The sequence below is a fragment of the Kogia breviceps genome, chromosome 6 (assembly GCF_026419965.1).
Source record: "Kogia breviceps isolate mKogBre1 chromosome 6, mKogBre1 haplotype 1, whole genome shotgun sequence".
Lineage (NCBI taxonomy): Eukaryota > Metazoa > Chordata > Mammalia > Artiodactyla > Physeteridae > Kogia > Kogia breviceps.
The window spans coordinates 61,406,123-61,419,542 of record NC_081315.1 but is presented as its reverse complement, the minus strand read 5'-3'; the positions used below and the strand labels follow the sequence as shown (position 1 = coordinate 61,419,542).

General features: G+C 35.4%; 1 protein-coding gene across 1 annotated transcript in view; it reads right to left on the bottom strand.

The window, feature by feature from the left end:
- CFAP299 (cilia and flagella associated protein 299) overlaps positions 1-13,420 on the bottom strand; it is a 582,341-nt gene that overhangs the window by 351,615 nt on the left and 217,306 nt on the right. Inside the window, exon 3 of the mRNA XM_059066513.2 lies at positions 5,368-5,458. Within this exon, the coding sequence (XP_058922496.1) occupies positions 5,368-5,458 (91 nt within the window). The remainder of the gene's footprint in view (positions 1-5,367; positions 5,459-13,420) is intronic.

Sequence of the window (13,420 nt, the reverse complement as noted above, 5' to 3'; positions counted from 1 at the left end):
AAGCTTTAAAGGAAGTACATTTTCAAGAATTTTTATTCTTTAAATAGCAGCTATATAAATTGCTAATTTTAATAAAACCCTATTCTCTCCCAGGGCATAACCGAAGACTACACACCCAAGCAGCAGCTTTGTGGGAATGGTATAAATGTATATAATAAGCAAATAATCCTATAACTTGCACATTGAAAATATTAGGGTGGAGGTCCCTGGAGATGGGGGGACAGAGAGGAGTGCTGTTTTCCTAAGCTCCAGGCTCTATAGCAGAGTAAATTCAAAGCCTAAGTGGAGAAAACTAATAAATCACATTTGCAATTATTTGACCAGAGGGAGAAAGAGGACACTCAGAACAAGATCCAATTACACTAAATAGCATTTGAAACTTGGGATCACCAAACTTAAAAATAAAATAAAAAGTTATGAGTGTGGGAAAGTAAATCTAATTTTCTTCTAACTTCCTAGATACATTTAAAGAAAATTACCTAGGAAAATTACTATGAAATTAGCCTTCAAACCTTATTAGGTCATGCAGGTCAAGTCAACTACGTCAGTTCTAAAACTCTAACATAATTTTTTCTAGTATGTACTTTCAATAAGATGAAACAAAAAGAGTAGCAAATGTGCCTCTGGGTTGAAGTTCTCCATTTATTTTGACCCTACACATTATGTAGAGAAATCTCAATGCTCAGGAAATAGTCATTTCCCTCAGAGAGTTCAGACCTCATAAAATTCACATGTAATTTCTGCTAACAGTAAATTAATATAGATTCAAATCTCATGAATATTGTATATTTTATAGGACTACTTTTTAAAAAGCATATCCAGTTAGTAAATGGTTTTTAAAGTAAGCTCATGATCCTAATAATTAGATCTTTCTAAAATATCTTGTATTCTGTTGTAAATTGTTTGCTCTAAAACTGTTTGGAGTCTTCATTAAGACAAGACTAGGATATAGAAAATTAAGCCTTAAATGTCACCCTTGAGACAATGATATGTAGGCTGCTGATTATAATAGTATCACAAATTCAAAGGCCCAAATAAATGACCATATGTTATTTTCAAAATCAGCAAGCAAGCTATGAATCTAAAAAAGACGCTTGTTTCCAAATCAGTGACAACCTACCCAACATTAAATGACTCAAAAAAAGTTAAATTTATGATATTTTCTAAGGGGAAAAAAACCATAACAATGTAGTTAAAGGTCATTTGGAGCAGCAATGTAGAAAAAAATAGATAAATTCACAGCAGAGCTATCTCATCTTCCCAAATCGAAATCCACCAACCTATTTGGCAGATGTGCCTATATATTCTTTCTTCCCTCCTGCTAGTGGTTTCTGCCCCTCTCAGAGACATACCCTTTCCCGGTGCTCTGAAACCCAGCAAAGATCCCCTTTGTCCACTGTGCCATCAATATCCCTCTCTCTAATGGGTCATTCCCATTAACATAAACTTGGTTAATATTATCCATCTTAAAACAAACTTCCTAGACCCCCAGCCCTGTACCAGCTGTCATTCAAGGTCTATGTTAGACTTCACTGCAAAAATCCTCAAAAACAGTTGACCTCCTTATCTTCACTTACACACTTTCTCCTTTTCTATACATACTCCAGCGAGATATTTAACCACAGCCCTCCACTGAAACAGCCCTCATCAACATACTCAATGATATTTACCTAGCCAAAATCAATAGCAAACTTTTCATCATTTTATGTCCCCCCAAAGATATGTTGAGATCTTAACACTTGGTACCTGTGAAAATAACCTTACTTGGAAACAAACTCTTTGTAGGTGTAATGGAATTAATATTAAGTCATATTCAACCAGAGGAGGGGGTGCTAATCCAATGACTGATGTCTTTATAAGAAAAGAAGACAGAGACACAGATACATAAGGAGAATGTCATGTGATGATGGAGGCAGAGGTTAGAGTGATGTGTCTACAAACCAAAGAACACCAAAGACTCTCAGACACACCAGAAGCTAAGGGAAAGGCATGGAATAGAGTCTCCCCTAGACGATTCAGAATGGTTCTGCTGACACCTTGATTTCAGACTTCTGGCCTCCAGAAGAACTGTGAGAGAACAAATTTCTGTTGTTTCAAGCCACTCAGTTTGTGACAACTTGTTATGGCAGCCATGAGAAAGTAATAGATCATCTTATTTAACCTCTCAGCAGCATATGACATGATGAGCATTCCTGCCTTTGAAATATTTTCTTTTCCCATGTCTATAGCATGGTTCTTACCTGATTTTTCTCCTACCTGTTACTTCTCAGGTTCCTTAGCTAGTTATTTCACACATTTAAGATTTCTAAACGTTGGAGTGCCCTAAAAAATCTGTCATAGAACCCCACTCTTTCTACCCACACTCTTTGCCTGGTAAACTTCTGCAAGCCCATGACTTTTACATACCATTTAGATGTTGTTAGCGTTCAGATTTATATCCTAGCCAAAACTTCTCCCAAGTTCCAAACCAAAATATGTAAATAACCAATCAACTTCTCCACTTGGATATTTAATAGGCATCACAAAATTAATATAGCCAAAACAGCTATTTCATTATTGATTCCTGAAATAAGTTTCCCTGTCACAGTAAGTGCCATCATCATCCCCACCTGTTCAAACTAAAATACTAGAAGTCATCCTAATTTCCTCTTTTTAATATTCCACATCCAATCCATCAGTGAGTCCTGTCTGCTTTGCCTCCAAAACATAGACACAATTCAGTAACTTCCTTCTGTCTCAACTACAACCATGCTGTTTTGAGAGTTTCATCTCTTGCTGGTTGATTACAAGAGCTCCCTAACTTATCTCCTTGCTTCTGGCTCTAGACTTCTTCACCACATTCTTCTACCCCACACAGCAACAATGAGATCACTCTTTCTAAAGTGTAAACCAGATCGGGTCACTTCTCCGCTAAAGATCATCTGTCCATCAACTTTCTATCACAATAATAAAAGAATAAATATAAAAATTAAAAATAATAAAATCAAAATTCCTTAAAACCTACATGATCTGGCTGCTGACCTCCTCTCTGATCTCATCTGTCTTTCTAATTCCCTTCAATAGCTGCCTTCCAGCCATTCTGGTCTTCTTACCATCTCTTGAATATGCTATGATTGCTGTTATCTCAGGACATTTTAATACATGTTCCTTCTTCTTGGGATATCTCTCCCTCTCAAATATTTATCTCTTTGGGGTATCTCATCCTTCAAATTCCATGGCTATCTTCCTCATTTCATTCAAGTCTCAACAGATGTCACCTCCTTAAAGTAATTTTTCCTGTATACAGTAAAGTAACCAACCACTGTCTATTCAATCTCTCTATATTCCATATTCTAATTCTATGTTCTTCATAGCACCTATCCAGAGCTGAAATTAATTGTTCCATTTTTATTTTGTTTACTAACTTTTTATCTCCCTTTCTAAAATATAAACACTTTAAGGTCATAGATTCTGCAGTGCCCCTGTGTCCCAGCGACTAAAACAGTTCCAGACTTGAGCAGGTAAACAAGAAATATATGTTGAGTGATTGGAAAATGGACGGGAGTTGGCCAAGAAAATACACAGGTGTATCATTTAGGAGGCTGTTAGAGTAATATATTTAAGATATGATGGGTGTTTGAATCTAAATAAATGATATTTGAGATGGTGAAAAGTGAAGCAATTTGACACATTTAGAACTTAGTGGCTCATTCAACATGGGTAGTTTATTATGGGACTTCCCCGGCAGTCCAGTGGTTAAGACTTCACCTCCAATGCAGGGGGTGCAGGTTCGATCCCTGGTCAGAGAGCTAGATCCCACGTGCCTCATGGCCAAAAAACCAAAACATAAAAAACAGAAGCAATATTGTAACAAATTCAATAATGACTTTAAAAAAAGAAAGTTTATTATAACTGACATACTTCCGATCTGGGTAAATGAGTGGATGTTGCCATCATGCATTGTCAAAAGAAATACCAATAGGATAGAAAGGATAAAAAGACCTTTTCGAGAGGAAGTACACCATTACAGTAAAAAAAAAAAAAAACAAACAAAAAACAAAAAACATGGGCCTAGCATCTCTAATGCTGTTTCTGTTTGTTGATGCTACTGTTTAACCATGGACCATTTTTTTTTTTCAACCCTAAGAAACCTTATTTCTATCCTTCTTATGAATGGAATATGTTGTCAACTTTTTTTTTTTCTTTTAAATGTGCATGTTCCCAAATACAACAGATCCTTTTTCAGTTCTTATCCTGCTTGATCACTGATGATCATTTGTTCCTTCTTCAAAGTCCTTACCACGGATTCCTATGTCACCACATTTTTCTGCCTTTCTTCCTACCTTTCTAGCTGCTCCTTCTATTAATGATCAGATGAATTCCAAACTTTTCTGTTGTGATTGAAAAAGTCCTCTAAGTCTAGTCCCCACGCATATTTCCAACCTCACTCAGCCCACTTCCACCAAGAAACTTTCCCTGCTTTCAAGTCCAGGATCATTCTATACAATTCTCTAACAAAGGCATGATTATTTTTTCTTTCTGAAGAACACTGAGGACTTTATCTGCATGTGAAAATTTCAAGGGACATGATAGTGAGAAAAATGCCAACTTTTTTATTGAGAAAACTTTAGTAAAAATAGACACCCTTATAACATATTTTTTTGTTGCTCTAAATTTTTCATTGTACTACTTCTGATTATTTTTCTGTAATTCACTATTACAGTTTCAGCATATTTGTCTACTTTTATCTGTAACTTGGAACACTTTGAGACTTACAGAAGACTGTGAACACCAATATTATACTAGCAAAGCATGAAAGCAAATATTCCAAATAATATTAGCAATTTTAAATATTTGATCTAGCACATATTTTAATAAAGCAAGAGCATGCTCTCCTTGTATGATTCAAAATCATATCTCTCCATTATGTGGTTTCTATCACACCTCCTCACATAGGACGACTATAGGGCAGACTCTACCTTCTATAGGTAGCACGAATCAGGAAAAACCTTGGGGATGAGTGGATGACATGATTTGGAGAAGTGTAGTAGGAGCTTGGGTTGAAAAGAAGCATGATGTTTCAACATAGGAGTAGCGCAGAGTTGGAGATGACAACAAGTCTGCCAAATACAGACATTTTCTCCACAACAAATACATAGAATACTACTAATATTTTTTTACCATTTGGCTATTTCTACAGATGTAAATTGGAATAAATTTTTCTACATATATTCTTATAATATATAAATAATAAAGAGCTATATTACATTCCTCATGAATTACCTTTCAGAGACAGTAGTAAAAGTTATATTATTAACTAACTATATATTATATACTATCTGTGCCTTTAAGGTATACATTTTTAGCCTTTGAATGAAATGTACTCACGCTAACTCTTCCACTGCGATTGTCTTCTTCTCTCACTGCCAGAGCCTTCAGAAAATTATCATGCAGGTCTTTACCAGCACTTGTTAATGTCCTATAAAAAGCAGGTCCTCAGTTACAATATATTAGATAAACAAATATGTTGAAAATACTCTGGGTTCAAAAAACAATGTGTCTTTATTCCAAGTGACAATCCCTTTAACACTAAAACTATATATACACATTATACAAAATCATTATAAACCATACACAATTATTATAATCTATTAGGTTCTTCAATTTAATTTCAGTTATGCAGTCTTTATTTATAAATAATTGGAATCAAGTTTATAAATAATATCAATACTCACACCAGATACAGTTAATTCCATTTATGTGCCCATTTTATTCTTTTTATCATGCCATGAAAATTTAATATATTTATTCCCCTCACTGCAAATAATAATTTTAAATTGCCTGTAATTTAAGTACAATTTATTAATTTAATATAAGAAAACTAAAATATTAGCCACTTAAGCCAATTCAGTTACTGGAACAGAGCACTGGTTTAGTTTTATGAGTGGAGGTAATCAAGGCAAGACAGGAAACTAGGTTATCTGCCAGATTAAAGAAAGCATTAAGAATTCAAGAGAGAAATGACTTTCTCTGGAAATAAATTTTAAAGAAAATTTATCACAGCGATCTTGATCAAGCAACACTGAACCACAAAATAAAGAGTGAGTTCAAGAGTGATTTGTGAAATAATAAGCATTTATTTATTTAGCAATTTTCTATATATTCAACAAACATTTCTATTGCATGTCTATTATGTACCAGGAACTGTACTAGGGACAAAGATGAATGAGACATAATTCCTGCTTTCAAGTTGCCTGTGGTCTTATGGAGGTGAACAGATACAGGAACATTATAATATCAAACCATGTGATAAGTGTAATAATAGAGATATGGATGGATATTGAATCATAAGAGAAATATCCTACCTATTCAAGGAAAAGTCACTTAATTTTTTTTTTCACACACACACTGTATTTTATTTTTACAAGAGATAAATAAGTCACTTAATCTTAAGTTTTAAAGCCATCGTTGAACTAAATGTTAAAAGATGAGACAGCATTAGCCAGTTTGGGGGTGAGGGCAGTGCAAGAGGGAAAGAGTTATGAGTAACTTCAAAGGAATTAAAGAACAGAGATGAAAAACTGCCAGGTGCCCTTGGGTAACTGCAAAACAGTCAGAAAGTAAATAAGCACAGGAAGTGAAGGAGAAACCATACAATATTAATAAAAGCTAACATTTTTACAGACATACTGCTGTAAATATTTAGTTAAGGCCACTCAGCTAATCAGAGCAGGCCTGTTTTCAAACTCAGGCTGTCTGGTTCTAAAACTCATTCTCATAACCACTAGGCCATGCTGCCTTTCCAGGAAGGCCTTGTATGTTACATTAAGGAACTTGAGCCTTATCTTCTAGGAGATGTTGAACAACAAGGGTCCTATGCGAGGAAATAAGATGGTCAATTTTGTGTTTCAGTAATAGTATCCAGGCATTGTGATAAACATAGCCTGGAGGAGAGCCACACTGGAAAGATTAATTAGGGGGCTTTAGTAAGAGATGATGAAGACCTGAGTTAAAGCAGTGGTGGTAAGAATAAGAGGGGATAGATTAAGGAAATATTTAAGAGGGAAATAGAACTGGTGATTTCTTTTTGTGAAGAGTTAAAGAGAGATTACTACCAGGTTTCTTTAAATCAATATAGGCATGTACAATATGTAACCTACTGATTATTTTGTTGAACTATAAATTCAACTCATTAAGTTGATCACAGCTTGTCAGCTTTTCCTTTTCTAGTTTTATGTGCCTTGGCTTATAGTATCAATATCAACTAATAATCAAAATATCTAAATATACATAAACTACTCATTGGTACCAATGCAGAGAATCAGATATTTGAGAAATTTCTCAATTTATTGTTCTATTCGAAAGTGAGTCTTCTATATTATAATACACCTATGCACTGCTCTGACATTAAATCTCCAAAATATCAAATTTATTTTGGCAGAAGCTTACCCAGAGAACATGTATTGTTTCTCCATTGCTCACAGGTTAATCATTTCATCACTGGTCAGTTTCTACCTAATTTCCTGCTTATGGTCTATATTTAAAACCAGAACGAGTTAGAAATTCCTTGTGAAGTTTGAACAGAGAATTAGTTTTACAAGTGTATCAATCAGGACTGGTTAGGTTATGCTATACTAACAAGTGGCGCAAATGTCTGTGGTTTATAATTACAAAGGATTATTTCTCAATAATGCTATGCATCAGTAGCAGATTGATTGTGGCTCTTCATCTTGAAGGGATGAACTGGGAAGCTTATGAAATAGCTTCTATCTGAGACATCTTTGGTTATTGTGTAGAGGGAACATGATCACACGCTGGCTCTTAGAGCATCTGCTTGTAAGAGACTCATGTCACGTCCACGCACATTTGATTGGCCAAAGCAAGTGCCATGTCTGAAATCAATGGGATGGAAAAGTATAATCCTGCCCAGGGAAGAGTAGTAAATATCGGTAAACAGTATCCTATATACCTCTTGCTTCTATAGAATAACCAAAAAAAGGCTGAGAGTAGATAGCTCAGTAAACAAGAACAATAAAGAAAACAATTTCTGAGCAAAATTTAAAGGTATACAAAATGTGTTAAATAATGTGGTTCATTGCAATTTTTTTAAACCTCTTTTATTTGAGTATAAGTGTTTTACAATAGTGTGTTAGTTTCTCCTTTACGACAAAGTGAATCAGTTATACATATACATATGTTCCCATATCTCTTCCCTCTTTCATCACCCTCCCTCCCACCCTCCTTATCCCACCCCTCTAGGTGGTCACAAAGCACAGAGGTGATCTCCCTGTGCTATGTGGCAGCTTCCCACTAGTTATCTAATTTACATTTGGTAGTGTGTATATGTCCCTGCCACTCTCTCACTTTGTCACAGCCCACCCTTCCCCCTCTCCATATCCTCAAGTCCATGCTCTAGTAGGTCTGTGTTTTATTCCCATCCTACCACTAATCTTTTCATGACATTTTTTTTCTTAGATTCCATATATATGTGTTAGCATACGGTATTTGTTTTTCTCCTTCTGACTTACTTCACTTTGTATGACAGACTCCAGGTCTATCCACCTCATTACACATAACTCAGTTTCATTTCTTTTTATGGCTGAGTAATATTCCATTGTATATATGTGCCACATCTTTATCCATTCATCTGTTGATGGACACTTAGGTTGCTTCCATGCCCTGGCTATGGTAAATAGAACTGCAATAAACATTTTGGTACATGACTCTTTTTGAATTATGGTTTTCTCAGGGTATATGCCTAGTAGTGGGATTGCGGGGTTGTATGGTAGTTCTATTTGTAGTTTTTTAAGGAACCTCCATACTGTTCTCCATAGTGGCTGTATCAATTTACATTCCCACCAGCAGTGCAAGAGTGATCCCTTTTCTCCACACCCTCTCCAGCATTTATTGTTTCTAGAGTTTTTGATAATGGCCATTCTGGCAGGTGTTAGATGATATCTCATTGTAGTTTTGATTTGCATTTCTCTAATGATTAAAGATGTTGAGCATTCTTTCATGTGTTTGTTGGCAATCTGTATATCTTCTTTGGAGAAATGTCTATTTAGTTCTTCTGCCCATTTTTGGATTGGGTTGCTTGTTTTTTTGTTATTGAGCTGCCTGAGTTGCTTATAAATTTTGGAGATTAATCCTTTGTCAGTTGTTTCATTTGCAAATATTTTCTCCCATTCTGAGGGTTGTCTTTTGGTCTTGTTTATGGTATCCTTTGCTATGCAAAAGCTTTTAAGTTTCATTAGATCCCATTTGTTTCTTTTTGTTTTTATTTCCATTTCTCTAGGAGATGGGTCAAAAAGGATCTTGCTGTGATTTATGTCATAGAGTGTTCTGCCTATGTTTTCCTCTAAGAGTTTGTCAGTGTCTGGCCTTACATTTAGGTCTTTAACCCATTTTGAGTTTATTTTTGTGTGTGGTGTTAGGGAGTGTTCTAATTTCATTCTTTTACAGGTAGCTGTCCAGTTTTCCCAGCACCACTTATTGAAGAGGCTGTCTTTTCTCCACTGTATATCCTTCCCTCCTTTATCAAAGATAAGGTGACCATATGTGTGTGGGTTTATCTCTGGGCTTTCTATCCTGTTCCATTGATCTATATTTCTGTTTTTGTGCCAGTACCATATTGTCTTAATTACTGTAGCCTTGTAGTATAGTCTGAAGTCAGGGAGCCTGATTCCTCCAGCTCCATTTTTCATTCTCAAGATTGCTTTGGCTATTCGGGGTCTTCTGTGTTTCCATACAAATTGTGAAATTTTTTGTTCTAGTTTTGTAAAAAATGCCATTGGTAATTTGATAGGGCTTGCATTGAATCTGTAGATTGCTTTGGGTAGTAGAGTCATTTTCACAATGTTGATTCTTCCAATCCAAGAACATGGTATATTTCTCCACCTATTTGTATCATCTTTAATTTCTTTCATCAGTTTCTTATAGTTTTCTGCATACAGGTCTTTTGTCTCCTTAGGTAGGTTTATTCCTTGATATTTTATTCTTTTTGTTGCAATGGTAAATGGGAGTGTTTTCTTAATTTCACTCTCAGATTTTTCATCATTAATGTATAAGAATGCCAGAGATTTCTGTGCATTAATTTTGTATCCTGCTACTTTACCAAATTCATTGATTAGTTCTAGTAGTTTTCTGGTAGCATCCTTAGGATTCTCTATGTATAGTATCATGTCATCTGCAAACAGTGACAGTTTTACTTCTTCTTTTTCTGATTTGGGTTCCTTTTATTTCTTTTTCTTCTCTGATTGTCATGGCTAAAACTTCCAAAACTATGTTGAATAATAGTGGTGAGAGTGGGCAACCTTGTCCTCCTCCTGATCTTAGTGGAAATGGTTTCAGTTTTTCACCATTGAGAACAATGCTGGCTGTGGGTTTGTCATATATGGCCTTTATTATGTTGAGGAAAGTTCCCTCTATGCCTACTTTCTGCAGGACTTTTATCATAAATCGGTGTTGAATTTTGTCAAAAGCTTTCTCTGCATCTATTGAGATGATCATATGGTTTTTCTCCTCCAGTTTGTTGATATGGTGTATCACGTTGATTGATTTTCATATATTGAAGAAAACTTGCATTCCTGGAATAAACCCCACTTGATCATGGTGTATGATCCTTTTAATGTGCTGTTGGATTCTGTTTGCTAGTATTTTGTTGAGGATTTTTGCATCTATGTTCATCAGTGATATTGGCCTGTAGTTTTCTTTGTGACGTCTTTGTCTGGTTTTGGTATCAGGGTGATGGTGGCCTCATAGAATGAGTTTGGGAGTGTTAATCCCTCTGCTATCTTCTGGAAGAGTTTGAGAAAGATAGGTGTTAGCTCTTCTCTAAATGGGTTCATTGCAATTTAACCAAATAAAGATGCTTTTGGAAATTAAGATCACTAATGTTAGCTAGCTCCAAAGCAGAATATTTTCCCACGGACCCACAATACTTCTAAAAATTATGGCTGAAGGAATGAAATAGCCTTTGGTATGTGGTCTTCTGTGATAGTCATAGACACCTGTTGGTTTTGCCTCCCTGACATCCCTTCCCACTTTTGATAACAGAACCTAATTTTTATTTGGAAAATGGTCCCTCTCACATTCTATGCTTTGGTAACACAGTCATTTAAGGTACCCACTCACGACTCTTACCTCCCAAAACCCAGCGAATGAATATACCTCAAGCTTAACCAATACCACTTAACCACAAGAGAATGTACATCATAAACAGAGAGAAACAAGGATGAAAAGCAACTGGAATTGTAGTGATTGTCCTTAATTCCTACTACATAACCTCATCATTCAACTTTTTCTTCAAATCTATGATAACCAGTGCTCCTCCAATAACTCTCCTTTTTTTATTTAGTTCATTAGAATTGGTTTCTATTGCTCACAACCAAAACCTATAATTGACACGATGGTTATCTAGTTAAGATACTGCAGAGCTCCTAAAGGTTTCCATATAGTAAGTCTACTCCCCACTCCTCCCACCTCCCCAAATACACCTTACTTTGCTGTAAATCTTTAGAACATTACAGATAAGTTAAACTCCAATTTGATCACCAACCCCAGCCTCAAAACACCAAAGGTAACCATCATTATCATTTCTGCATGCATCCTTCAAGGTTATTGTCTATTGTTCATGTATATACTTGTGTACCCATAAAAGCACATATAGTATCATTTGGTGAGTTGTTCATTTTATAACATATTTTTCAACTTACTGTTTTGTTGCATTGTTGTTATTGTTCCTGGGAGTAGATGTTTATGAGAGTGCCAAGGAAGATTAAAATTATTCCCAAGTTTATCAGACATGAAAAGTCAGAAGAATAGATTTCTAGGTACCATTCACTAGCAAGGAAGGAACTCCTAATATACTGCCAGGCCTAGCTCACTTGCAAACAACTGAGGTTTTTTGCAGGTATCTGGGCAGGGCAGGAAAAGGAAATAATTGCAGTAGAATTTTTGCTGTCCCTGGACACTTACTTTGACCTACACTGTTTTCCCTTTTTCCATAAAAATAAAACCCCGGTTTTCACCTGAGCATGTAGCTTCCTGGAATAAAGACTATATTTTCTAGGCTTTTTTGCAGCTATTAATGCCCATATGACTCATTTTTGCACAATGGTATCCAAGTGAAAATTACCTACAACTTCTGTACTTAAAGGAGGTGGGTGCCATTTTGCCTATAGCTGGAATGTCATATAATGACTGTTGCTCCAGCTGCCATCTTGACTGAAGTGGGAGGCCACTGTTATGGAGAAACAAGAGAAAGAAGGAGAGTCCCTGACACCCTGGAGGACCAACCCAGCCTTGATTGACACCACCTGGACATCTGAAATTTGAGACTAAAAAGGGTTTCTATTTGGTTTCAGCCACTGTCATTTTGGGTTTTTCTATTATTTTTAACTAAACGTAATCTAAGCAGATGCATTCACCATATGAAATTGCCCACCCTTCCGATAAAGATGCTGTTGTGGTATTGGCTTGGTGATCAAACTAGACTTTAACCTCACCCATAATATTCTGAGGATATCACAGGAGACTGTATTACTTATCTAATCAAAATGAATTATTTTTTAAACAGTCAAAATGTTAAGTATTTTAAATGAAAGCATGAGATAATGGAAATTAAACTGAAATATAAGATGGGACATCAGTCTTTAATTCTTATCCATTTACCAACTGATTAGTCATCATGTTTTTCTGAACCTGGGTTTCACGATGGGCTAAATAATCTCTAAGCCCCCTAGCAGCTGTACAACTTATAATGTAAAATGATCATACTCTATCATCACTCACCAAACATCATTCATTTATAATCAGCTTAAGAAATGTGACTGCCACACTGACAATACATTAAGAGCATATTGTTCAAGTCTTACATACACAGGCTTACATCATTTCTTATAACATCTATGAGGAAGATAAAAGTATTTTTGTCATATAAATTAGGAACAGAGAGGATACGGTCTATAACCCCTAAGCTATTTGCAGCAGACTAAAAAAAAAAGTTATATAAATAATCAATTATTATAACATGATACACCTGAGAACCTGAAACTTCTCAGCAAGGAGAAATATTGGAAAAAAAAAGGTAATACCTAGTGTGTGGTAAGGAATTCTTAAATCTTTAACATGCATTACTCTTACTTAACTAGATTTATTTAACAGTCAGTGACCTGAGAAACCTTGCTTAAGTAAATATTATAAAAGGAGTTAACTTCCTCAAGAAGTGAAGTAGTTCTGTTACAAAATCTGAGGATTATAAGTTTTATAAAGGCAAATACTCCATCTTTGTTGTTTACACTCCACCACAATTCAAAATGGCGTAAAAATCATATGGATGAGTTAATTTTTACCAACCTTGTTTAATCATTAGCTAAATGTATTTATATAATTCTACATGAATGACTATATTCTTAATCCTCAAAAATTAGGCTACTGGTTT